We start from the raw sequence: 27965 nt of genomic DNA on the forward strand, positions 1-27965 counted from the left end.
GACCGTCTTCTTCGAGATGGTGAGGAGGTAAGTGGACATGGCTGTCGAGGAGATCAGAGTAGAAGCCGTGGATGATTTTTCCCATCCCTCTTCTCGATGCTATGGCTGTTCCATTCGGGTTCCGGAGAGCACTCATCCTCGTCCTTCGATTGGCGAATTCTCGATTGGCGTAGCGAATGCTCTTCTGCAGCTTCAGCCAACACATCTGCTCTTCTCTCTTTGAGGTCTTCTTTTATCGCCTCTCCACAAAGCCATGCGAGCCCGGACTTGAGTTCCTGATTGCCTGTTGCTTGGGCGTTTTCACGCTGACGTATCAGCTCTACTATTTTCGGAAACAGGGGTCTTTTGGTAGTTTTAGAACTGTGAGCCTTCCTCGTGCAATCATGAAGATGTTCATCGAGCCGATAGTATTCCTCGCCGATGCTTTTCATTGCGGATTCTTTCTAAAAGCTGGCTAGCGCGGCGAAAAGATCCCAGTTAACGATAGTTCTGGGAGTTCGTTCTCTGAACTTCGTGGCGTTCTCCTCTCTCCAGGTAAACGAGAATCTTCCCCGGAAGAGGCGATGGTTTCATCCCATATAAAACTTGGCACAACAACGACATCCGTCAGGCAAAACCTTTTACTGACGATGATGTGGTCAATTTCAATAAGCTACCCACCACCGGGTGACTCCCACGTCCAGTGTAGAGAGGAGGACTTCTGGAATTGCTAATTTCCATGGATGGTCTTAGTTGTCATGATAAATACAGAAAACCTCTCCCCTATTCCTTCCATTGTAGGCCGAGGAACGCCTGAGGAACTTCACTCCGTGGCTGGGAATAAGAAAGATTCTCCTGACTCCGGAGTAAATCTTAGTACGATAGCGCCAGGAATAACGGGGTTCTAGGAGTCATCTAGGGTACGAAAAAGGACTAAAATGACGACCTGTGCTTATAACGCCCGTGCGCTCGCATCGGAAGCCAAGAAAAAGCGAGAGTAGGGGAATTGGTGTTCCTCAGGCGTTCTTCTGGGGCCAATCCTGGCGTTAAAATCACCAACAATGACCTCGCAGAAAGTGTCGTCTTCTCTGTAGAACTTCTCTAGGTCCATATAGAAAGCTTCGACTTCTTCTTCTTCGTAGCTTGATGTTGGAACGTAAGCGACGAAGATTGTCAAAGCTAGCATTGGACCACATCTTCTCATCCGCAGAGATACGATTCAGGTCGTAAGTTGTCCAAAAGAGTCGATGTTCTTTGCCAATCTCGTGTTGACGAGGAAGCCAACTCCACCAATTCCCCTACTCTCGCTTTTTCTTGGCTTCCGATGGGAGCGCACGTGCGTTATAAGTACAGGTCGTCATTTTAGCCCTTTTTCGTACCCTAGATGACTCCTGGAACCCTTATTCCTGGCGCTATCGTACTAAGATTTACTCCGGAGTCAGGAGAATCTTTCTTATTGCTGTAACGTGCGTAAAATTTAAAACACAGGGGCAGATTGCGAGCCTCTGGTCCCATGGGTTTGTGGGAGAACATTGCGTTCTCCCGTCAAACGGAGGTGACCCCAAAACCTTTTTTGGCGGAACCGACGTGCGAGATACGAGGATGTCATGGGTTAGTCCTGGCTCAGCAGAAACAGGGAGTCCGTCCCCTGAATCTACACGCGTCTCAGGGGAGACACAAGGTCGCTTTTGGTCCGGGGTTAGCCCCCTATCCGCCGCCTGAGAACGCGTCACGTTGGGCGGCTGTGATCCCTCTATCGAGGAAAATCCGTGGCTCTACCTCTTTTTTCAATTCCATGAAAGAATTGCTTTCACGTATTTCTGCAGGATTGAACATCTCTGCTGGTGATCTCATGATAAATATCGCACTTGTAGTTCTCACTGACAATGACTGACTTGGCCTAGTCGACGTTCTTGTATTACTGCCTGATGCGGAGAACCGCATCAGGCAGTAATACAAGAACGCCGACTTCTTCTCTTCAATGAGACGTGTCGTCTTGAACACAGCTCTGCTCAACCTTTTCCTTACACTGCGAGAGCTTGCACAGAATCAATCCATTCGTCGCTATTCCTTTCGTTTTCTGCGAAACATTACGGCTCGTTTTGAGCTGTATATCGATACGGAGTTACTCGAGGTCCTCAGGTCGACAATGTTCGGCAACAGTCCTATAGTATTCGAACTATTTGGATTTGGTTTCGGCAGTGTGCTGGACAACAGCAACTTCTTGAAATAACTGCGTAACTTCCGCAATATAACTGTGCAAGTTATATAGCTCGTACGCGCCCGATGCGAACACTCAAACGCCTTGTTGCATTTAGTTTCTGCAGGACCACCGCGAGCAAATAGCAATCAAACTCGAAAACGCGGCCTCACTAACACCTATGTTGTGATAATTGCGTTGGTATCCATGCACAGTCGAAAAAAATTGTGTTGAAGTTTGTCATCATTGCGCAGGTCAGTGAAACTTCCATGTTCGGAATATTTGAGAAGATAGAAGGGCAGAGTGTTTGGCGTTGGTCAATCCATTTGGATGCTAGAAGGCGTTCTACTCAGAATCGTGGTGATATACAGACGCACATTCGACCCATACAATTACTTGCGACGCCAACCGGTGCACCAACTGTGCAACTCTTCTTGCTATTCCGAACGCAGTGGGTGTCACACAAAAAAACGTCGCATACATTAGGTATCACTTACCAAGATGATCGTAAAGGGACGTAGTCTGGGATAGTCGTCATTGTTGTGGTTGCTCATTTATCGCCTTCTCCTGAGAGTATCGCTTAACAGCGCGCAAAAAACGGTCCGTCCACTCAATTCAGTCGCTCTCCTGCACAATTTCTATATCTTCTTTGGCAACTATTCCACAGAACCACCCCTTTGGCGTATTCAAAAAGGGCACCAAGTAATAAAGAAAGGGAAACAAATATAAATGATGAAATAATAAATCAACTAAACGTTTCAGTCTTCAGCATCCACTAAATAGTCTGTTGCATCAGTTAAAACAAGCCAGTGTTCCCGCATCAAAGAGTGACATCTTGAAGCCTGGAAAAGAGAGCAGCTTATCAACAATAGTCTCCTTTACTAAGAATTAAAATAAGACAGACTACGAGATGGAAACCCTTAGAAGCAGGCAGTACAAAATTGACAACGCTGTCCACAAATAGATAGGAGAAGGGATACAGTTCGCGAAAACGGGATAATCACTCCCGATTGGGCCAAGTAGTCATAAAAAAACGTCTGTAAAGGCCGTCTATGATCATTTCCTAATTACGTAATTTATCAAGGGCAATGGAAAGAGAGAAACTCGCAGCGCCTCTATGGTTGAGCCTGCGCTTATTTGAGTTGCCCATGTTCTGAGTTACATGACTTAAAAGGCAGGCGGATGTTTGGCGCCAAGTGTCCTCAGATCTTCCTTTACAATCTCCGTCCAGTACCTTCTTTTACGACCAGGGTCCCTTTTCCAATTAGGACCTAGAAGGATCCCCAGAACAACTTGAACGAGATAATCGGACGGCCTCTTCATAAAGTGGGTTGTCCGTGACTACTTCAGAAGGGCGGGCAGGATGTTGATGTTTTGATCGCGTGATACGCCGGTATACCATGTCCACTCCATAAAGTTCTTCGTTATGGCACACCATCGGCCAAAAGTAGCCTAGCAGCCGTCTAAACAGCTTTCTCTCCCTGCAGTCAAGCTTTTCCATCACCGTCAGCAGCGCTTCATCATGATAGGGCGAATTGCGGATAGGTAGATTCGCAGCTTAACTTCGTTTGTTATGTGGTCGACCACAGGCACCTTGTCAATGAGTTGAATGAAGGATTAGCTTTAGCGCATCTTTGCTGAAAATCTCTCTCGTAGCTGCCATCGTTTTTCAGCATACATCCCAAATAACAGAACTCATCTACGAGTTCCATAGCTTGTCCGTCTACCCGGATTCCCCTTGAGGATCTCGAGGAGATCCACATCTGCTTGCATTTGTAAAAGCGGGTCGCAGTCCGTAAGCTGCAGCTAATTTCGATACAAGGTTAAAAACATGTTGTAACTTCGCGCTGCTAGAAGCGAATATTACTGTCGTCGGCGCTGCTCAACTGTTCTTGGCATTATGTCATGTTCTGTTATCGACGAGCAACTTGAACAGAAAGGTCCCGCCACGGCCACTTGTCTCACTCCAATTTCCATTTCGAACGGTGTAGCATATCCAGTTATTGCTCGAGAACAGATGAGTTATTGCAGCAGTTGTTCTTCTATCCAAGTCGTTTACGAGGCGTATGTTTCCTGGAACTCCATTGGCGCAAACGCAGCTTCGAATACTGCTTTAACTACCACACTTTAGTCATTCTCCTCACAATAAACCACATAATAAACCTAATCATTCGTCGCCGGTGGTTGCTTCGCAATGTCGGATTAGTCGATCCAGGGTGATCCGCTTCAAAACGTTGTAGATCACGCGCAGAAATGATATTATTCGATAATTCCTGGGTTCCGCGATGGAAATCTTCTTGTGGAGAAGAATTATAATACCGAGTCTCCAGATCAGGTATCCTTTTTTCAATCTATATGTACGTCACCTCAATCCTAAAAGGAGGAAGAGGATTCAGAATTTCTGCGCCAATTTCATCGTCTCCGCCAGATTTTCCATTCTTCATTTTTCGAATACACACCAAAACCTCCGATTCCGCCATCAGTGGTTCTTCGCTGACCGTGGTGTATGACTGTCTTTGGGGGTGCACGAGGTCAGGGACGGCGTTTTTCGGTTCAACAAAGTGTTAAAATGCTCCCTCCAGATTGGCAAGGTTGCCTCCCCTACAGCAACTCCGTTGGCAGTGTTCAGGAAAGGCGAACACCTCTTCATCTTGCCGCTGTACCGCCTTAGCAGAGTATAGAGTTTCCTCGAGTTCTTGTCCTCTCACGTCTCGTTCTTCTCCTTCCACGCCTTCTCGAACTCCTCCGCTCTTGACGTCCATTTGTTCTCACGGTCACGTTTCAGCTGACGACGCAATCTCCTCAAACGCTTCTCTTGGCTGAAGTCAGTGTGGGCAACACATACAGAATTGTACGTGGATATTGTCTCCGCAGATGCAAAGGCGAACTCCTTCCTCGGTGCTAAAACCGGGAGCGTTTTCTTTTGCAGCGTTTCGAATGCACTTAGTGAAAGAGTCAGCGTCATCCACTCTCCCCCCAGTCCGTAGTACAATATTGATCAACACTTGTTGGCAGGACTTTTTACTGTATTCCTCGTTTTCAGACCTGCCAAGTCGAGTTTCGGTTGATGTTGAACTCTCCGATACCTTTTTTGGAACCGTGCCATAAAGCTGAGAAGAAGTGGGTGATGGTCGGAATCGAATGCGACGTCGCAGACAGCTCCAGATTTTCGGATATCTGTCAGAGGTATGTTCTTCGTCAGAACTTGATCGAACTGGAGCTTAGGAGTCGGCATTTTCCGCTTTCGCTGCTCTTGTGGCATTAATGGAGTTGCCCTTGCCACGTAAGCTGGTGGCGGCGGTAATTCCTCTAGGACGTAGATGCAATGATGAGATTCGCCTGCTCACAAAGGCCTATCAGACGATTTCCGTTTGCTTCTTGAGATAGAACCATTCTCCATGCACATGGGATTCAGGGTATGGGCTCTAGCATGATGCTGGACGACAGCACCTTTTGGAAATGTATGGAAAGCTTTTATCATACAACAATGCAGGTTATATGTTCGTATGTCTGACTCCGTCTAGTAAAAGCAGGTAACAATCAGACTTGTCCCGGCCCATGTTCTATCCGCAATAATATGAGTCGTTGTTGAAGCGAAGCCACAGAGACCTATTATACAAGCCTTTGCAGGATTATTAGCGAGGATTGAGCGCGATCACATTTATTTTCGTGAACTACACCCTGTATCTTACTTAGTCATAGAGATCCGAGCATCGTCAATTTCGTGATGCCTGTCTTTGAGAAAACGACAGGAACCTGCTTAATCTTATGAAAGAGCGATGCGCCCGCCACAACGCGCAACTCTTCCCCTTGTTTCTTGTCCCGACAGAAGCGTCACGATCATGCGGTTAATTAGACGTATGTTATGTTTACTTTCAAAGTCTCCAGATTGTAGCCCATATTTGCAAACGTAAGGACCAAATTCAGAAAAAAAATTAACATACAAAATGAGGACAAGGTCAACAGAACTCCTTGTAGAAACAAGCGGTAAATTTGGAGGCACTTCACGGCTATGCGAACAGAGCAACCTCAACTGTGAAAGAATAGTGTGTTATGTTAATTCCACAGTTGAAAAGGTTCAAAATACACGGTTTTCGGATCAAAACTTTTATGACATGGAGAGTACGTAATTACGGATACTTACCACCATGTTTACGCGTAATCTATAAAATTGGTGCGGAATTTGCTGGATGAGCACTAGTCGTCGCAAAATAGCACTCGTCATGTGATTTTATCCGGTTGCATTGTTTTATTTGTTTGTCATTGTAGCACTGGTAGGATGTTATCCTAGACAATTTATTGACTGTGATGTCTCGTAGTTGCTACAACTTGGTTTTAGCATTACCATTTTGCTTTGTGGAATTCCTTTTTTCTAAGTTCTAAGCGTGAAATGCATTGATATGAGAGACTTTGAGGTCAAACAGCAGTTGGTGACAGAATAGTTAATATTGAAAGTATTGAAAACTCCTATCAGGAACATTTTCAAGGTAGTGTTGATTTCTGTAAAACGAAGTTTTTGAATTTCCGTAGTACTTCATCGTACTCATTGCGTCTGTTGTCATTGACAGGGACAAGATGGAAGAGTCAGAATAACCTGTTCCTGATTGCGTGCGCTCATGTAGAACCGCCAATTCTTGTTAGTATTTATCAATAGGTTTGCTTTCAATGATAATAAGTCCAAAGTCGACTTAAACCTATATTAATCGACACAATTTCTTCAAAGGACATAAATCTAAAGGTAGTCAAGAATAAACCTAAATCAGTGGCGTCCTTACTTCTGGACGCTCTATCGTACTTTTTTCTTTCAGTAACTTCAGCTTAGATGTCATAGATCCTCTAAGACTAATGTTTAGGCCTTAGGGCCCCGATTGATTTAGTTATTTACTTTCAGAAATCAGGGCGCCACTGAGTGCCCCCCCCCCCCCCCCAACTACATTTTTCCCAATTTTAGTTCTCCTACAATATGTCCTTGTGCTCCCCACAGGTCTTTAATTCGAAGATTACAGGTGATTCAATTTCACAACATTCGGTAACGACCAAGTCTTTTCCAAGAGGCGGTTTCTCGGACATACGCATCGCAAAACTTTCTAGTTTAAAAGGAGAACCAGTAGTCCTCTTCTTGCTCACCTTCCGACTCATCACGCTCCTAATTCTCCACATCTTCTTCCGGCGCCACCACAATGTTCTATGGATACACACTTTGCTGGGAAGGTGTCTTTACAATCCGATGGAGAGATCGTATAATCGGGTGAAAAGGACATTTTTGTGCAATTGCGTGGGCAGTTGCAGCCGCGGTGGGATTTTTGGTGTCGTCGGGTCACAGCGAACTGAAGATCGGTGCAGTCGCGTAAATGACAGCTATTGAAGCATCCCAGTAGATCAGTGAGGCACCTATCAATATATTCTGTCCGTGGGGCCACCTACGTTGCTTATGATAGGACGTAAAGTACGTCCTATCATAAGCAATGTAGGTGGCCCCACGGACAGAATATCTTGGCTTTTGAACGCTATACTTGCACCATTGCTCAAGTATGTTCCCGCGCATCTATCCAACACCAACATGTTCCTTGAGCAGCTTAAAAGAGCGCGTTCAGAAAAAGAATATGTCATCGAATCTTTCGATGTCACATCGCTTTATACAAATGTTTCCAACGGCGGTGCAATACAAGCTGTGTTCGAGCTACTCGTAGAACATCGGGACACCTTAGACTTGCACGGGTTTTCCATAAGGCAAATTATGACGCTCCTGGATGAATGCTTAAAGTGCTCCATTTTTCGTTGGGCCGGCAACTACTATAGACAGATCAGGGGATTGGCCATGGGACAAAGACTAGCTCCCACACTAGCCATTGCATTCATGTCCAAAATAGAACAACCCATTCTGGAACGGAAACCTTTCCTGTATTGCCGTTATATTGATGACTGTTGCATTATATGCCCCACTCAAGACGAGATGGACACTTGCTTCGAGCTTCTAAACCAAAGTCCCCTTACATACGGTTCACAAGGGAGAAACCCAAAGAAAATTGGCTGTCCTTCCTCAATGTAGAAATACAGTGGTCCAATGGTGAATGGAAGACACGATGGTTCCAAAAACCTAGCAGCAAAAACATTCTAGTTCATTGTCTTTCCGCTCGCCCTTGGAAAACCAAGAAATCTGTGGTTAAAAACATGTTTAGGACAGCCGTAAGGGTGACATCAGATGTCCAGGAGCGGATCGATGCGATCAACCTAGCGCAACGCATCGCGAATTCTAACGGTTACATTGGTAATGTAGCACGTAGGCCACATGTTGGTGCGCAACAAGAATATGCCACACTGGTTGAGTCGAATAAGATCAATTTCTGCCTGCCCTTCATAACCGACGACCTGAGTAAAGCTATACGGGCTAGTCTGGTGAAATGCGGTCTCGAGGACCAAGTGAGAGTTGTGGAAATACCTTCAACAAATCTCAAAAAACAATTAGTTCGAAACAGAATGTACGACCGCTTCTGTCTCACTCCAGACTGTGTAATATGCCCTTTCGGGAAGGAAGGGGACTGCATGGTCTCTGGTGTAGTCTATCTAATTTCGTGCAAAACATGTGGGGACCAATACATTGGCGAAACAGGGCGCCCCCTTTGTGTTCGCATTAGAGAACATCTAAGGGGGATGAAACAATCGAATGCAGCAACTCCCCTCGGAGTTCACCGCAGACAATGTCATGAAAACGTTCCTTTCTGCATAGCTGTCACAATTCTATCGTACGAACCCGAAATTATAGCTCGCAGAACTTTAGAAGCGTTTTGGATAAATGCAAAAGGTCCAAAAATAAATAGAAAGGAAGAGTGCTTAGCCGTGACCAACGAGCTGGCTCTGTATCAAGACCTTTGCGGGTTTGATCTACGGGGTCATATGCGGGTCGCATCCTAATTAGTATCAGCGGAGCGATAGCACCACGCGGATATCCGCTAACATCACGGCAACGCGGCTACTAAGGTAGGCACAACGATTTGGGCTTTTTTGGTTTTTGTTTCCGGGTGTAATATCCTAGGGGATGATGACTTGTTCTGGATGAGGTATTTGAGAGGATATATTGCAAATGTTCTTACTTTCCAGGCTCTGACGAAGGCGACAACGCCGAAACGTTAGCCGTAATAAATTTTGTTAACAATCTTGGCTGTTGCTTAAATTCGACTATCATCAATGAGGCACCCTCTCTAGCACGGTTCTGTCTCGCTCCCAACCGCTAGCTCCACCGCGTCGCTTCGAGCGCAGCCGCTTTCCCAACTGCACCGAGCTTTAGACAGTTGTGACCGAACGGTAGCTCTGATCCAATATGGGATCCTAAAACTTCTTATCTTATAGATCTTAAAACACTCGTATTATTCCCAGTAATCGACTATCATTGTTTCTGATTGGATTTTGCCTTCAGTTAAGGGGAGTAAAGTAGGAAATCTTCGGTCTTATTCCGCAACCATCGTAACTTCCAGTCAAACGTTTACCGGCACCACAGATTCCGCCTCCTTAAGCACTTGTGGCAGTGGTAATTTCCGAACTGCGAACTTGAATTTGTCGATCTTCATTTGAACAGCAGGGCCTCCTATCTTTTTCTTCTTCATGTCTATAAATGCATCCAGCAGGTACCTATCGACAGAAACTGCCAGTGGTTAAAATACCATGTTGCTAAATTTTGACGAACATCCTTGCACAAAAAATGGCACTACTTCAAAATTCCGAAGATGACCACTTTGGAAATTTCAGGAGTTCCTTTTTGGGTCCCGATCATGTTGCTATTCGTTTCGTCTTTAGATTGACTACTTCGTTACCGCGATATCAACGGTAACCGTCGGTTCTTGATTGGTCATTCTTCCAAGGGATAATAGACCAGGTTAAAGTGTAGTTGTGGGGGCACTCAAGTGGGCTCTTATTTCTGGATACTCTATCTTCCTTTTTTTCTCTTAGTAGCTTTAGCCTGCATTTCATAGATCCTCCAAGGCTAATGTTTAGGTTTTCGGACCACGATTGACTTATTCATTTCCAGAAATAAAAGCGCAGTTGAAAACCCGGACTTCTTTCCTCCCACAACATCACCCACGCACCACACGTAGGGCCTGGAAACCTTGATCAATTTCAATATTTGCGTCTATTTGTACGCTGATAGTCATTACTAGTTGTCGTCAGTACCTATAAATATTCTCTCCATGAAACAATCAAATTAAACGTATAGTTGGAAGGTTCGACTTTCAATGAACCTCGGCGCAGTAAGGTGTGGTATTCGTTTTCTGTGAGCTGTACACTATTAAATAATTTTATTGGTTAACTTTTCAGCAAAATCGAATTTTCTCCAGAGCCTGAGATAAGCGATTCAATTCATAATTTAAGCGAGCAAATCTCTCCGTAAAAAAGAGATAAAGTTTGTGCCTTTTCCAACCACCAACTTATATGAATGCTCACCTTGGATCGGAGATGCCCAGCACGGACCACTGAGTAACCGCTTTTTAAGCGTATAACGTCCCTACAAAGAAGGTCTCCCTGTTATGTTTGTCTTGCGCTTATATAGCGACTGATCATTGTTGTTGTTCAAAAATGCAGTGTCGGGGGAGGGGAGGGTGGGTGGGGGGTGCACTCAGTGGCGCCTTCCCGAAGCTCCAACTTATTTTTTTCTCTTAGTAACATTAGCTTAGATTTCATAGATCCTCTAAGACTAATGTTTAGGCGATAGGACTCCGACTGATTTGATTATTTACTTCGAGAAATAAGGGCGCCGCTGAGTGGCCCCCCCAACGACACTTTACCTAAAATACCCACATTCTCGATTGTCAGACTTTCCTTGGAGTCTTTTCTTTTTTTATGACTGTTCCTCAGATTTGTCTTTTTTTTCAGTGAGTGCAGGGAACTACACCGATTTAAAACACTTGCTTAATTTTTGGCTAGCTTCGCACTCGCCAGTCACTCCGATATCTTTTCTCGCAGGTGATGCGGCTTAAGTTTTCTTTTTTGACTTTCTCTATATTCATTCAATTTAGCTCATGCTCATTGGGAATGTCCCATGCCTTCAGTAAAAAGCGGGAGATATTGAACTCTAGACTCTTCTAACCTTCAACAATAGCACGCTTATTGATTGTTCTATGTTCCTTTCGAACCAAGTTGATGAGAATAGGAAAACTTCAGCGTTCATAAACAATAACGGGAGGAAATGTAGTAAGGGGTCTTATTTCTCGACGCTCTAACTTACTTTTCTCTCTTAGTAACTTTGATTTTCATCTCATAGATCTTCTAAGACGAATGCTTAGGAATTAGGGCCCCAATTGTTTACTTCGAGAAATAAGGGCGCCACTGAGTAAAATTCATTTGATTGGTTAAGAAGGTGGTTCAAACGATCTTATATTCCCTTTGGCGGTACGATCTTGTGACTTATGCTTGTAGTCTTTTTCGAAAACAGAAAGATAGCACTTACGTCAAGCTCTTTTTCAGCTTGACCTTAAATTATGAATGTTTAAACAACACTGAACGTTTGTTCTATCATTTACTGATGATTTTTTTTTGTTCCAAGAATCAACGAATTAGGACACCACATATTTTTTATAGTTAGCTTAAAACGACCGGTGAAGCCTGGTGCTGTCCCTAAGCGACTTTACTCGAAGTCGCGTAACAAGGCCTGGTGGAACTAGCGCTTGGGGTGTTTTTAATCTTTGCAGTCCGATTGCAGCAAGCGAGAGTCCTGTCTCAATCGCGACTGCAAGCTTTACCTGCGCCAGAGCCCAGCAGCCTGGACCAACAACGGGATATGTGCAGAAGCGATGACATCTCGATCGAAAGTTTTCTTGATCTTTAACATTATTGCTCGGATCGAAATCTTTGATTCTTTAGAAACATTGGTTGATAGTGACGACCATGGTCAAGGCAGGGCCAAGCGTGTGATGGGATTTCCCCATCGGGGGTCGTAATGGGAGGGGTTGCAGGGGAACGGGAGTCGTAAGGGAGTGTGTGATAAGCAGTAGTGAATGGGTGATGGCATGATAACCACTGCAAAACATTACGTAGTATTAGATAATTACATACATCGTAAAATAACACAACAAATAATATAGAATTATTACATAAATTACAAAATATTACATTTAGTTTCAGGCGTAGGACAGTATGGAAGCCCCAATATTTTGTTTTGAAAATGTGTAACGTGTTGACAATGTAACAATGAGGCCTCGTAGGTTCGACATCCGGCTAAGTCAAATTTTTGCAAAAGAGTTAGAAACTTGAAACCACTTCTAAAAAATGAAGAATTTAATTTTACGTAGTTCACAGCAGTTTAAAAGTGGATCTAATAGAATTTGATGGCCAAAAAAGCTCAGATTCAGTTCACATTATTACGTGTGGGAGATCGCTATTAACTTCGCCATAGGAGAACCAAAAGACAAATTTTAGATAGTTTTTCAGAGGAGAAGATTTGCTCTAAAAAAACAGTCATATCGCTGTTTTTTCCCCACTTACTAATCTTTTTGGAGTTTTGATGCGACGAAATCTAATAATTTCCGACTTTTTTTTGGATCTGTCCCATCTATATTTTGAGAGAACCAGATGTTCCGGAAAGAAGAAATTTTGCACATAAGGCTTTGCTTGGTCCCTTTATCCGAATATGGGTGATTTTTTAAAACGTCGACCCATTTTTCTGCGATGGGAAAACCTGCCGAAATCCCAATTTTTGCTCGCGCGCCGAAAATTGTAGGTTGATCTTGAACAAAGTCTAATAGCTCGGAGTAGTAGTAACTTAAAGGCATCACCCCACGAATCTGAGGTGGTGCAGATTTCAGGTGGAGTATTCGTATACGGGATGGGAGACTACGGAGAGGGGGGTGATTCCGTCCATTTCTTCCTAATTGCCGTAAGAAACGGCCCGAAGATACGGCTGCATTCGTTTTGGCGCACCATTTTGTACAAGAGGTTCGATTGGAGCGCGCCAGTCTTGTGCGGCACCGCATCTTCCGGGCCGTTTTTTACGGCAATTAGCAAGAAATGGACGGAATCACCCCCCTCTCCGTAGTCTCCCATCCTGTATGCGAATACTCCACCTGAAATCTGCACCACCTCAGATTCGTGGGGTGATGCCTTTAATGCTAAGCAGATCTCTCTGTATCACATACTATATCACGCGATTTCCAAGGCCTTTTTCCAAATTTTAGGTAGAGAAAAATGGCATTTTTTCCACCTTAGTTCCGAAAAGCTAGGAGATTGCAAAAAACAGCGATATGACTATTTTGTAGTGTAAGCCTCCTTCCCTGAAAACTACGTAAGACATTTCTCCTGATCCTCTTATCAGAAAATTATTCGCGATCTTCCAAACTTAACAATGTGTACAGAATCTTAGCCTTTTTTGGTCATCAAATTCTATTAGACCAAATTTACACTGCCGTACACTAGGTAAAATTAAATTCTTCAACTTTTAAAAGTGGTTCCAAGTTTCAAACTATTTTGCAGAAATTTTACTTAGAGCGGTGTCGAACTTGCCTCGTCCCATTGTCATATTATAGAAACGGAATGTAGATTTTTTTTTTGGGCTTTTTTTTTTGTCGTTCCTCTCTAATTCGACCCGTTCACTTAACTCTTCTCTTTTTTCGTCGTATTATGTCCTCTAGTCAGTATGAGATATTTAATAGATTTCGGGATAAAACTAGAATAGAATAAAATTGTTTCAATAGCAATATTTCAAAAGCGTTTCAGCAAATTTGCTTCTTCCGTTACTTGGCGTTTCTTCGCTGCTGTCAGCTTTCAGCTACCGATTTCCTCATTTGCCATTCGTTCCTCGGATAATTTTCGATTTTACTTTTTCGAAATACATGGGAGACGATCCTCTCAAGTACAACACAACACACATTATTGGAAATTTTGTGTTTCGAAAAACAACAAAGTCGAAAATCAGCCGAAGAAGAAATGACAGATGATAAAATAGGTAGCTGACAGAAGGGAAGAAACGTCAAGTAGCAGAAGAAGCAAATTTGCCGATTTTTTTAAAACACTAGCTTTGAAATGTTTTAATTTTTATTCTGTTCTATTTTCATTCTAAAATCTTTTAAATATATTTAAATGCGGGTTAAAGCACAATACAACAAAAAAGAGAAGAGTCAGGTACATAGGTGCGAATTAGAGAAGAACAACGAAAAAATCAATATCTTAATTCAATAATCAATAATGTAATAATGGGGAGGCGCAAATTTGACAACTCGCTGAGTCAGATTTTTCCAAAAGAGTTAGGAATTTGAAACTACTTCTAAAAGATGAAGAATCCAATTATACGTTGTTTTCAGCAATTTAAATGTGGATCTAATAGAATTGGATGACCAAAAAAGTTCAAATTCTGCGCACATTGTTAGGTCTGGAAGATCGCGAACAACTTTGTGATAAGAGGATCAAGAGAAATGTCTTAGATAGTTTTTCAGAGAAGGAGGTTTACACTACAAAATATTCATTTCGTTGTTTTTTGCAATCTCCTAGTTTTTTTGGAACTTAGGTGGGAAAAATGTCATTTTTTTCCACCTAAAATTTGGAAAAACGACGAGGCCTTGGAAATCGCGTAATATAGTATGTGATAGAGAAAATCCTCGGCTACAACATACTGGAAGAAGATCTGCTTAGCCTTGAGTCACTTCGAGCTATTAGATTTTGTTCAAGATTGTACGCTTTTTGGGGCGCGAGCAAAAATTGGTATTTTGGCAACGACATGGTTCTAACGAATCACCCCTATATTTGGATTTAGGGGCTAAACAAAGCTCCACATACAGAATTTCTCGTCTAGGAGTAGTTTCAAGCTTCTATTTCTTTCCCAAAAATTTTCAGCCATGTGTTGAACCTGCGTGGAACCAAATGTTGATGCTTTTATTTTACTGTCGTTCGCAACTTAATATTAGGTGAAGTTAAGAGTTCTGGGCGTTTTTTTTTCGCTTCATTTCGCGAATTACATAGTTAGGACTAACCGAATTAGGTCAAATATGCACAGTTTTGTTCAATAACTTTTGTCCATTTTGATGGCAGTATCATGACGTGATGTTTACATCGTCAGATATAGCTCACTGAAGACACCTAACGAAAACGCTCAGATTTTATTTCACCCAGTATAATATTTTGTAATGTATGTAATTATTTAATAGTATCCTTACGCCATTACGACCCTCGGTGGTAAAATCTTGTCACACGTTGGACCCTGGCGACGACAAACACAACTTCATGTTATAGATACGCACATCGAATAATAATATAATATAATTGTAGACTAAGCATTAACATGAAGAAGTTCGAATATGGGGCAGTTTCGAGATCCTTTTCATATTGGATGAGGCAACGAAAATAATGAGCAAAGTGAATATAACATCTTTAAAAAAAACCCTAAAGGGTATTTACTGCAAATAAGCACAACGGAATTAAGCGATAAAATGCAAGCCTGGAATTCAAACGTTTGAAGGAGAGAATTTACCCGATATCGATTTTTCTTATATTCAACAGTTTCAGCTGTAGAGGTGAACAATGAACATGTATAGTAGGGTCAAAACGACATGGAGCTCGTACGCAATTGCGTACGCGGCTTCTCTCGAGGCGCTATTGGTGGAGCATAGCTGCTAGGAGCGTGGTGAAACCTTTGCTGACACCACCCACCGCTGCATTTTGCGACGGTCCCAACTCGGTTCCAACTGCTGCCCCCACCGACTATAGATACATGTTCATTTTATTTCTCTATAGAAAGTTTGTCATGTTGTTAACTGAGATTGAATTCGAGAAAACAGGAAGTTGTATTGTGTTTTTCTAAAATTCCTTTGTCAAAAGACGTAGTTACGGTCAAACGATATGTTTTCTCTTTTTTGTCAATTTGATTCATCTCATTACTCACTTATTTTCATAGAAATAGTATATAGTATATGTACCCATTCTTTTTGCTATACTTTCAATAGGAATCAGAATAGGGCTACCTTTGAAGGTGGGAAAGCCTGCAACTCGGCTGAACCCGTTATGAAGCATGAAGGTTTGCCACTTTGTCGGAGTCAAATTGAATGATTATGAATAAAGCTGCCAGCAAGATTTGCAGCCACTAGTGCGGCAAGTTCCTGCGCTCTATGAATTGTTGACTGTAGTTCTAACAGGTCGCGCTTTCTAACTGGCGACTTGCGATGTCGATTCTCACCAAATTTGTAGGGCCGCAGACTCGTGAGCAAAGACGTACTGCCTTCGCCGCTGCGAACTCTGCTAGCAACATAAGCGATAGTCAGTCAGATTCTTACTTCTTCGACACGTTACCATTTCACTGTTTTCATGTCTAGTTCAGATGTTTTTTCGTGTAGCCATGCGAACTCGGATTTACCTTTCACAACAACTTCCCCTCTGCAGGTGCAGAGGTGCATCCACTACGCCTTCCACAACGAAAACAATGTCAGGTAAAATTTCGTAACTGTCGCCGTTCATCTGATTAGACTTTGGGTCTCACTACCTTGCAAGAAAACTTTTCCATAGCATTTTGTTTGTGCATACAAATCATAGATGCTCCTCCGCACACGTCAGGTTCAACTTCGATTCTGTGGTCTGTACCGTCGTGTGTCCGAATTCTTGAAAAGGAGTTTTAGTATGAATTGTTTTATTACGAACTGAAAAGATAAAGTTACTGGCGTATCAATCCACCTGGGATGCGCGAACGCGTTTTACTGCAATTCGTAATCGTTGTAGTTTTGGAACACGTGTTGGCTTATACAATGACTTGCGTGGCCAGCCGGTGAAAGAAAAAAAGTCTCCAAGGAAAGTTTGACAATCGAGAATGTGGGTATTTTAGGTAAAATGTCGTTGGGGGGCCACTCAGCGGCGCCCTTATTTCTCGAAGTAAATAATCAAATCAGTCGGGGCCCTATCGCCTAAACATTAGTCTTAGAGGATCTATGAAATCTAAGCTAATATTACTAAGAGAAAAAAGTAGATTGGAGCGTCGAGAAATAAGGGAGCCACTGTTTTCCCTTCCCCCACCTACATTTTCCCTAAGTTTTGTTTATCTTAGTTTTGAAACGCAAAGGAAATATAGAATGCGGCACTTTTTATGCTCTGACCTACTGTGTAGAATCTGATGAAACTTTACTGAGGTGCGTATCGTTAGGAATCCAAACGTGCTACAACTAATCCTTAAGAGAAGTGGCTGGCAACGATGGTAATTACTGTGCGCAGCAGTTAATAACATCAGCAGATCGTTGTGCAGTTCTTACCTTATGCCTCATCCATCTCACCGACACAACTCGATTAAAGGCAGCGCATCGCGATTTTGACATTGTGCTGGATCTAAATTGAAAGCATAGAATTCGGTTAAGTATAGTATAGTAGAACCACGCCGGATCCCGCAATCCAATAGGTTGGTGCAAAGATAATGCGGGTTTTTCGTTGCCTTATCTTCACGGCAGTTTTCTTCCGGTTACACTCATCTTTAATATTAGAAGTTGTATAGCGTTTTTAGCGCATTTTGTTGTGGTTATTAATGCTAGACTGATTTTGAACGGGAATCAGCATTTGGTCAGTACCAAGACTTAGAAGATAATATGTCCAGGAAAGATTTTCACCAAATCTTCTTCTACAAGTTCAAGCTGGGCAGGTCTGCAGCGTAGACAAGTCGGAATACCGAAACTATTTGGGGTGAGGGTGGCACCACCGAATGCATGGTACGGTCTTGGTTCCAAAGGATTCGTGGTGGCGACATGACCCTCGAAGATAAGGAAGGTCGCGGCCGCCTTTCTGAACTTGACGATCACCTATTGAAGACAATCACTGAAGACGATCCGCTTAAAACAGTACTTCTCTGCGGCGAAACCACCACCACAGAATAGTACTGCAAAGAACTGGACGAAAAGCACCGAAAACTCCAACTTCTTCGCCCCGAGTTAGTGAACAAAGAGGGTCCGACTCTCCTGCACGACAATGCCCGGCCACACATTCCAAAGGTGGCGCTACTGAATTTGAATAGGTTAGGCTACGAAACTCTGCCTCACCCACCATATTCGCCAGAACTTTCGTCAATCAACTATCACTTTTTCAAATATCTGGACAGTTGCCTAAGAGGTAAGATCTTCCAAAAGCAAGGTGGTGCCGAGAACGAATTACGTAAGTTCGTGACTCCAAAAGCTCGGACTTTTATGCAGTGGGAACTTGTGGCTCGTTAGCAAAGACGGCGTGGACAGTAATGGTTCTTATTCCGATTTATAAAGTTGATTTTTAGGCAAGTTATAGTGTTTTGAAGTGAATTTTGAAAACGCGCATTATTTTTGCTCCAACCTACTGCAACCCAATCCCTAGCTTTTCCTGCAGATTTTCTCACCACTTCAGATTCGTAGTATTATGGCTCTGAATAAGCATAAGATATTATAAATAAACATTATAAATGACTTAATATAAGTTGGCAAAGGCAATGAAATGGAAAAATATTTAAAAAGAATTGAAAAATTAAAAATTCTATCCCTGTTCAAAGTCTAACTTACTATCACAAGTATCAAATCTAACTATGATTTAGTAATATTAGATTATATATTTAATAGTATTATTTTATTTAATGTTTGATGCAATGATTTTTGTGTAAGAATTTTATATAAGAGAAATATAACTAACCTGAGGTGACTTCGTATTGAATGTTAAAAGACTGCTTGAGTATTAAGAGGGAAATATCATTTCTTTCATAGGTTGCACATCAGTCTTCTCCTCCGTTACGACTAGCCCAGTGTAATGAGGTTCAGCTTATTTATGAAATGTACGTACTTTGGTGGAAGGCCGACTGACGAAAGAACTTCGGGTTAGTGGATGGCGCATTAAGATTTTTGGCATTCAGCGTAAAAGAGTCAAACTGGTATATTATTCAACAATGTCGATTTTTCGTATTGTCACTCAAAAAAAAAATTCGATATCATATGGGGAAAAAAAGACATCTACAGCTACATAGAGGGGTAAATTTAGGACATCGACGGCTGGATAACGACTCCCACAGTGATTATCATGAAGTACAATACTGCAGGATTGTAGAGAGGGGTATTTGTATATTTGTGAAAATTTGGAACTTCTATTTCTCCCAGTTTTCTTGAGCTCTATTTTTGGACTTATGGCATCTACCTTTAAAAGGAAGCAAAACACCTACAGAGATAAAAAAAAAATAGTCCAGTAACTCTCTAAACTCCAATAACTTAGTTCATGCTTTATAAAAACTAGTTCATTTTGAAGTGTGTTATGGATAAGGATTTTTCCTTCTTCTTGGTTTGGAAATTTACTAAAATTATCAACTCTTTTCTCAACTAAATTTCAAAAAAAAAAAAAAAAAACAGTGCGCATAAGAACAGTAATCTTTTATTTTACAGCGCAAATCTTTTTCTACAAAGCGCACACCTAAGCGTTCTGATGTTTTTTTATTTGGATCAAGTTATAAAAGCCACCAAAATGCGCACAACTCCTGGACTCACATTCAGTCAGCGTCATTGTTCATCTCTAAGATCAGCTTCAAATCCCAGTAAGTTTTGTGGATTAGTTTTTATCTGTTTATCTGTATTTATCATATTTATTGTTCATTATATTATACCAGTCCGAATGTTCGGCTGAAGCCGGACTTCAAACTTTTTTGTGGTGTTCTCTTCACTCGCCTTCACTGATCAATTAATTAAAATTAATCAAAAATTAATGGAAGTGACATTTTTTGTAAATTCAGAATTCTGTTTTTTTTAGCAATGTTTTCTTCTTTCTTTTTTTACTACAGATGAAGGCGAAAGATTTCATAGTTTTCTTTCTAAACGCGTCAGCTCTACATTTTGAGAATATTCAAACTTCAGCTTCAAACACTCTTTCAGTTCCTGTATAATATAGACACAATTCTAAAGAATTACTGGAAGAATGGGTGTTCTCATTGTTTTCGCCAACAGCTATCAAAGAATGATGTTCAACATAAAATGACGTGAACGATTTCACTCGTGTTTCCACTTTCTGAGAAACACATAATACCAACCTGAGGCAAACGTGGAAGGAGATAGGCATGCAGAGTCATAGAGGTGAAATACAACGCCGGATATGGATATGAAACAGTTGCAACGTCTGATTTATCTTTTGCGACATCCACACGAAGTTACTGCGCACCGATCCGACGCCGGTGGACCCGTCGCACCCCTTTTTATAGCTATTGTGACGCCGAGTGGACCCGCCGCCTGGGTTTCAAGAAGAGAGGACGTAGAGATGGTCATGATTACTTTTACTTTTGTTTATTTAACAATTTCTTGTTCTTTTTTCAAATTTGATTTATTGCATTTACCAGTCTGAGCGTCCGGCTAAAGCCGGACTTCAGACTTTCTGTGGTGTTTGCTTCGCTCGCCTTCACTGATCAACGAAATTTAATATTAGTGTTATTAGTTCTATGAAATTGGACTTGTGTATCTCCAGCAATCTTTCTTCCAATTTTATATTATCTTTCTTCCAATTTTATATTATATTTTATATTATATATAGACAAAATTTAAAAGTATCACGCGAAATATGGGTTTTCCCCCTGTTTTCTGTAAACAGTTATCAAAGAATGATGTTTTGGCATAAAATGACGTGAAAGACATCATCCTACTGATAAAGATAACGTTCCACGTTAGATCACATAAAAATCTTGCTACTATTTAAGCATGCGTGTTTCCACTTCCTTAGAACGGCATGCTACAAACTTGAGGCGAACGAAGAAGGAAATAGGCACGCGGAGGGGTCATAGAGGTGAAAAGCAAAATACCCACTGGCCACGGCTATGAAACGGCTGCAACCATCTATCATCTGCGTCATGCACGCGAAGTTATTGCGCACCAATCCGACGCCGCGGGGCCCGTCGGATTGGTGCGTAATAACTTCGTGTGCATGACGCAAAAAATAGATGATCTCACACAATTTTGTAGCTATCTGGCGCCGGCGCATGAATCCGACGCCGGCGGAGTTACAAAGGTGAAAAGCAAAGCGCCCAGTGGCCACGGCTATGAGGCGGCTGCAACCATCTATCTTTTGCGTCATGCACACGAAGTTATTGCGCACCAACTCGACGCCGGTGGAGCTGTCGCACCCGATTTTATAGCTATCTGGCGCCGGCGCACCAATCAGACGCCGATGGACCCGTTACACCCCATATTGTAGCTGTCTGACGCCGGCGCACCAATCCGACGCCGGTGGACCCGTCGCACCCCCTTCTATGGATGTCTGGCGCCGGCGCACCAATCCGACGCCGATGGACCCGTCACACCCCATATTGTAGCTGTCTGACGCCGGCGCACCAATCCGACGCCGGTGGACCCGTCGCACCCCCCTTTTCCAATTTCGTGACTGGCACACACACGTAACAGAATAAACCCGTTATTATATACCATTCTGAATGTCCGGCTAAAGCCGGACTTAAGGCTTTCTTTTGTTTTAGCTTCGCTCCCCTTCGTAGATCAATGAAAGTTAATAGTAGTGACATTTTCTGTTGAAATAGATTTGTGTTTTTTTCAAACAACACTTTCCTTCTCTTTTTTATTATAAATTAAGGCGAAAGATTACAGAGTCTTCCTTCTAAACGCGTCAATTCTACATTTGGAGATTATTCAACCATCACCTTCTAACACTCCTTCGTACTCGAAGTATAGGTGTTCCTCCTGATTTTCCCCAACAGTTATCAATGAATGATGTTTCAGCACAAAATGACGTGAAAGACTTTATCCTACTGATAACGATAACGTTCTAAGTCAGATCATGTAAACTGTTCGCCACCATTTAGGCAGCCGTTTGTATCGGTGTTTTCACTTTCTGAGAACGGCATGCTACCAACTTGAGGCGAACGAAGAAGGAAAGGAGACACGCGGAGGAGTCATAAAGGTGAAAAGCAAAGCGCCCATTGTCCACGGCTGAAAAGGCTGCACCTTCCCACCTATCTTTAGCGAAATGCACACGAAGTTATTGCGCACCAATCCGACGCTGCGGGACCCGTCGCACCCCCTCCCCCCCCTTTTCGAATTTCGTGACTCATATATGTATATATATATATATATATACATATATATATATATATATATATATATATATATATATATATATATATATGTATATATATATACATATATATATCATGATATATATTAACGGGCTTATTCTGTCACGTGTGTGTGTGTGTGTGTGTGTGTGTGTGTGTGTGTGTGTGTGTGTGTGTGTGTGTGTGTGTGTGTGTGTGTGTGTGTGTGTGTCAGTCACGAAATTCAAAAAGGGGGGTGCGACGGGTCCACCGGCGTCGCACTGCGCGCCGGCGCCAGAGAAGCGGGTGCGACGGGTCCACTGGCACCAGATACCTATAGAGGGGGTGCGATGGCGCAGGGGATAAATGGTTGGAGCCGTTTCATGGTCTTGACCACTGGGCGCTTTGCTCTTCACCTTTACGACTCCTCCGCGTGCCTATTTCCTTCTTTGGTCGCCTCAAGTTTGTAGCATGCCGTTCTCGGAAAGTGGAAACACGCATGCAAACGGCTGCTTAAATAGTAGCGAGATGTTTATGTGATCTGCTGTGGAACGTTATCTTTATCAGTAGGATGATGTCTTTCACGTCATTTTCTGTTAAAACATCATTCTGTGATAATTATTGGGAGAAACCATACTTCGAGTAATGCTTTCAAATTGTATCTATATTATTCTAGCATCGAAGGTGTGTTTGTAGCTGATGGTCGAATATTCTCCAAATGCAGAATTGACGCGTTTAGAAGAAAAACTCCGTAATTTTTCCCCTCAACTTATAATATAAAGAAGAGAAGGAAAGCATTGTCAAAAAACACAAATCTAATTTTACAGAAAACACCACTATTATTAACTTTCATTGATCAGTCAAGGGGAGCGAAGCTAAAACCACCAAAAGTCTGAAGTCCGGTCTGAAGGTCAAAATGACATGAAGCACTGTGCAGTTGCGTAAACGAAGCTGTGGAACGCGGCGATCAGGATTAAGCTGGGGCCCTTGCTAGCACTATCTTTTGCTCCAGTTTGCAATGGTCTCACCTCGATTCCCACCGGTGTACCAAAGTGTCGCTTCGACGCAGCTGCTTACGCAACTGTCCCGTGCTTCTTTTCCTTCTGACCCTTTTCTAATTGCTGCGTGTACGGCTATGCATATATGAGTCTTGCAAACATAGTTATTCGGACTGATGAAAGAGTGAAGAAAAAATCATGAGAAAAGTAAATGAATAGAAGAAGAAAGGGCTGTTTTGCGAGAAACGGTGTCGGAAACATCACCCGTGTTCATTGCGGAGATACTTCAATGAATCCTGCGGAAGTGGTGCATGCGGCTGAACTAAGTCACTTTTTCAGTGCTTTTGTTCTGCGATAGCCGTTTGCACTGAGGAGGGGGGAGTCCTTAGGTACTCGCAGCGATAATATACATACATACATGCGATACATGCGACACTCGCAGATAAGTGCCTCCAGAAGAGGCCGTCGGGGCAGGCCAGAGCAGGCATATCCTAGGGTAGCTATGATGACTAAGCCACACCCATCCATCACCACGTCTCTGAGGTCATGTGTTGTGTTTGTATTGCAACGTAATAGAGTTGACTTCCGGGAAGGCTCAAAGAACAAAATGGCAACAACGTACCGACGTAGAAAATGAAAATGCTAAAAAAGAAGCAAAAACGTAGATGATTTGTACAAGAACAAAACAGCATCAGAGGACATGAATGAAGCTGAAAACGTTCCAAAGCAAAGGTTGAAAAGTGTAAAAACGAGAACCTGGTTGAAGATTGGTTGGAAGACGTAGATTTGTCAATGAAAAAACTATATAGAAGATATAGACATACATTTGTATTTATACAGAGTATTTAATGCATTAGTGCATTGTATTTATTTAATGCTGCATTAGTTTGTAAAAATTTCGACTTGTTTGTTTTACACAAATAAAACACTTATTTTCCATTTCTGGCATTTCGAGGGCAGTTTCTCGATCTCTGTACGTAAGCGATCGATAGTCCGTACAGGAGCAATACCAAAGATAGTGTGTTCCTGTGAGGCATGTTTCGCATCTCATTAGACGATGAGGGCCGAAGATGGACGATCTAAGGGTATAAGGCGAACGGAGCGCCATGCTCTGCTGACGCTATTAACGGCTTCGCAGCAATTAACGATCGCCGTTGCCAGTCGTTCCCCCTAAGGAGAGGTTGTCGCGGAAGCTGCGGGCACCTAACGATACGCCCTTTACACTGAGCATGCTAACTAGCAATGTACGTCTAACAACAACGTTATACAAAAAAGAGATAAGATTCATTGCCTGCACATCTGTTCACTAATCTCTAATCGTGCGGAAGACCTTCATTTTTCATCTTCAGTTCCGTGTTCAGGGATCACGACTGTTTGTGAATATCTTTGGTGGTGGTCTATCTGTACGGTTGAATTTCTGTAGAATTATTGTTCACTCCATTCGTACACATTGGAATGTTTCTTGTTGCAGGTGTGCAAAAGCTGAAAGATAGTGACATGTTAGAAACAACTTATATCGAGGACCTTCCTCGCGCTCAGAGGAGATTCGCAAAACAGTTCGAGAAGGTTAGTTGAAGTTTAGTTTTTAGTTTATTTGTTGAATCGTGATAGGCGCTCTATAGTCTCGAATAAATTTGGGGGGAAACTTGATTTCTGTGTAAGTGTTTTGTTATGGTCTTTCTTAGTGTACGGTCGAGTCAAAAAGACTTGAACCGTGATGCAATTGCACAAATAGTTGCGATCAACTTGGGACCCTACTATAACATGCTGCAATATCTCTCTGTACAACACGGTGTTTGCCTGTAATTTAGTGGTAATTCTGGTGTTCTCTGATGTAGCTTGTCCTTCACTGGATCTCCATCTCACCAAGTGAAACCGGGTGCGTGTAAAGAGGGTCCCGGCGGAATTTCGAGCATGCCCCGGTCATGCCTCGTCAGAACAATTAGCGATGGTGCGTGTCCTAAAGAGATTCACTTTCGTTAGCACCTAAATAGCTGACTCTGCTTACCTACCGCTAATCATACGCTGCATCATCGCCCAGGATATAATTCACTCAATTTAGTAATAGCACCAGAAGCAAGAGAAATCCTCACGTAAAAAATGCGATAAGGATGTAGCTTATAGCTTCAAATTACGTGCATAAAAATTTTCGTTAAAACGAAAAATTCCAGCTTTCGAAAGTAACGGTAATGAAAACTATCGTTATCCTGTAACTCGCAAGCTTTTTTGTAGCTTAATTTATTTCTCGGCAGAGGAACATTCTGTATCTCTGACTTCTTGGAACCTACAGGAAGAAAAAGAGTTCAAATTTCGTAAGATTTCTAGACTTTCTGAAGGTGATATAAAGACAAACTCACTCCCTTTCTTTATTAGAACACCATACAAAATGCCATATACTTCTATCTAACACTATTATTCTTTGACTTATTCGGTAATTTCGACAGCTCATACCACTCTTCTTTGCATATTTTCTTGTAACTCCGCAGTTTTCTGTGTCTCTGTGGCTAGAAGAACATTTAAGACGGTTGTCTGCGTCTTCATGAACGATTGGAGCGTGACCTCTTCGAGGTATGCTCGCGTATCCGCCGGCATATCCAATGGGCGCGTTCGCGGAGAATCCGCCGGGACCCTCTTTACCGTCCCCCAGTGAAACCCACTCGTACCTGAAGTTACAACCGGCTGCAAGAACACCCACTACCTAACAAATGCTAACGCGCTGCATAATTCAAAAACGTTCAGTTCACAGTGGCTTTTTAGATGTCTCAGAATGAGTTAACCCAAGGACGTCACAAGATTACTTCTTTATATGATTCTGAAGGCCGATAATGCCAACTAATTCAGGAGAGATGGGAAGAAAAGGGAAAAAAACTGACGAAAAAAAGCGGAGATGATATATAACGTTTTGTTAGCTTTGTTAAAGGCGCTTTTGTAACGTTGATATAATCAATTTGCTTGACGTTGACGTACAGTTCTTCGGGATTTTACGTTTAACCTAGAGCCGCTTCTATATCGTTACGTTATCACAATCTCAGTTCGTCAAATCAAGTGATTACTACATGATTTTTGTTTAAAGATGCTTCCCTGAGTTCTCATAACCGTAGTTATCTCAGAACTGGACCGGATTTCAAACATTTGGTGAACAGGAGTAAACATTTTCTTGCAATTCTAACAATTGGTGAACATCGATAAAGGGAAGGAAATCTGCTGCACTCTCATCTAAGGAGAGACATTCTTAGTCCCAGAGAAAAAGAAAATTCTTTTGATAGCTGTTGTAACTGATACTTCCTCGTTGGTGAAACTTGTCGCTCTTCGGAACTTTAGATTTATTTCGCATCCAATGTTCTTTGCATATTAAGTGGAAACTGAAATTGTAACAAAATGTTCTTTCTCTAGAAAAGAGTCTCTATCTTCATGTTCTTAAAGCTTCAGCAGCTATATTCGATCAAATTATTCTTTTCTGAAAACGCTCGTGGATCATATAAGGACGTTGGTTTCTAGCGCAAACCTAATCTACACTTTCCAATTGTACTGTCAATGTGAGAACCCCATGAACAGAGTGGATTGTCAGCAACGGTTGCGGTTCAAGGAATTTCTATTAAGAAGGTAGCGAACCAGTGCAAAGTGCATTACGCAGCATACTTTCAAAACCACTCCCTCAACTCAGTTCCTGTTGTGCGAGTGAACAATTCCTTTTCATTATTGTGTAGAGAAAACTTTACCATTCACTACATTTATTTTAGGTTAACGAGGAACGGGTGAAGGAGATTTTCGCTAAGAACTACAAGAACCACGTTGCTCTTGGACTGTTGACCGCTCTAGTCGTCGGAATTTACTACTACACAATCCATGCTGTCAAACAGGAGACTTTTCTTGAAGAGATTGATGAGGAAATGGCTGCAGAGTGTCCAAAAACTCACGGTCATCTACGTGCGGCAGAGAAATAAGCTGATCCTCTGCCCTCGTCCCTGCTCAAATTTCACAAATCAACGCTTGTTCCGCCATTTTTGATTATTCTCTTTTCATCATTCGTTGTTATGACATAAAAGCTTTATTTTAAATTTTCACCCATTATATATCTCTCAAATATCCCGGCGTGATCAGCCTTGCATTTTTCAATTAGATACATACAATTGACTATATGTTGGTGAAGTCTCATGTTTATTTTTACTCGCGGCTATCCCATTCCGTTCTCTTTGTTTTGTAAATAAAACGGAATATTTCAGGTGGAGATTTCGCTCACAATGAGTGCGAAGAATGCATCAAAGCGTTCGCCAGATTCTCACGTCCCTCAAGATTCTTCCCTCATTTTGGGTACTGTGAGTATGGTATTGGGAAAGGAACGACTCCTGGAGGGAAGCCATTCCGAGACAAATCTGGTATTCTTTTCTGAGCTTCCCACAGTATATATATATATATATATATATATATATATATATATATAGTATGTAATATTGTGTTTCAAGCTCACATACTTCCTCACATCAGCATGCACGAATTAAAGGCAACATACCCCAAATAAGACATAATGAAGGAATGCGCGGGAGAAGATAGAGATTGGATTGCAGACTGTTGGACCAATAGTGGTTCCACTCATCTCTCCCTAATCGTCGTAAAAAAGCAGCCTGGGAAAATCTTGCCGCCGTTTTTTTTTTACAACAATTAGGGGGAAATGAACGCAATTATCCCAGACCGCGCCATCTACTATCCCTTCCCCAACTGTTCCTGTGGATTCCCTCACCACCTCAGATTCGTGGTATGGTGCATTTAGAAAAAATAATATTACAACAGCGAGAAACACAAAATATCGCGCTAGCAA

General features: G+C 42.2%; 5 protein-coding genes across 6 annotated transcripts; 2 read left to right on the forward strand and 3 right to left on the reverse strand.

Annotated features, from left to right (window-relative positions):
* Positions 1-53: 53 nt before the first annotated feature.
* RB195_018505 (uncharacterized protein) lies at positions 54-431 on the reverse strand (the record flags this gene model as incomplete). The annotated part of the gene is made up of 1 exon (XM_064185973.1): positions 54-431. One exon carries the CDS (start codon positions 429-431, stop codon positions 54-56), a length of 378 nt encoding a protein of 125 aa, XP_064041854.1.
* A 500-nt stretch (positions 432-931) lies between these two features.
* RB195_018506 (uncharacterized protein) lies at positions 932-1165 on the reverse strand (the record flags this gene model as incomplete). Its single annotated transcript, XM_064185974.1, has 1 exon — positions 932-1165. The coding sequence occupies one exon, from the start codon at positions 1163-1165 to the stop codon at positions 932-934; it is 234 nt and encodes a 77-aa protein (XP_064041855.1).
* Positions 1166-1492: 327 nt separating this feature from the next.
* RB195_018507 (uncharacterized protein) lies at positions 1493-1873 on the forward strand (the record flags this gene model as incomplete). The annotated part of the gene is made up of 1 exon (XM_064185975.1): positions 1493-1873. The coding sequence occupies one exon, from the start codon at positions 1493-1495 to the stop codon at positions 1871-1873; it is 381 nt and encodes a 126-aa protein (XP_064041856.1).
* Positions 1874-4883: 3010 nt separating this feature from the next.
* On the reverse strand, positions 4884-5441 carry RB195_018508 (uncharacterized protein; the record flags this gene model as incomplete). The annotated part of the gene is made up of 2 exons (XM_064185976.1): positions 4884-5080; positions 5225-5441. 2 exons carry the CDS (start codon positions 5439-5441, stop codon positions 4884-4886), a joined length of 414 nt encoding a protein of 137 aa, XP_064041857.1.
* On the forward strand, positions 5054-27539 carry RB195_018509 (uncharacterized protein; the record flags this gene model as incomplete). 2 transcript variants are annotated; one of them, XM_013437716.2, is made up of 8 exons in its annotated part: positions 5054-5158; positions 5223-5365; positions 8359-8599; positions 16288-16408; positions 16465-16578; positions 24621-24715; positions 26890-27076; positions 27373-27539. In XM_013437716.2, 8 exons carry the CDS (start codon positions 5054-5056, stop codon positions 27537-27539), a joined length of 1173 nt encoding a protein of 390 aa, XP_013293170.2. The 2 variants fall into 2 exon arrangements, with proteins under 2 accessions (XP_013293170.2, XP_064041858.1); XM_064185977.1 differs by lacking the exons at positions 5054-5158; positions 5223-5365 and adding an exon at positions 11045-11134 and having other exon boundaries at positions 8351-8447; positions 16340-16408; positions 16470-16479; positions 16532-16578; positions 26890-27067.
* Between the last annotated feature and the right edge of the window lie 426 nt (positions 27540-27965).

The sequence above is a fragment of the Necator americanus genome, chromosome II (genome assembly GCF_031761385.1).
Source record: "Necator americanus strain Aroian chromosome II, whole genome shotgun sequence".
NCBI lineage: Eukaryota > Metazoa > Nematoda > Chromadorea > Rhabditida > Ancylostomatidae > Necator > Necator americanus.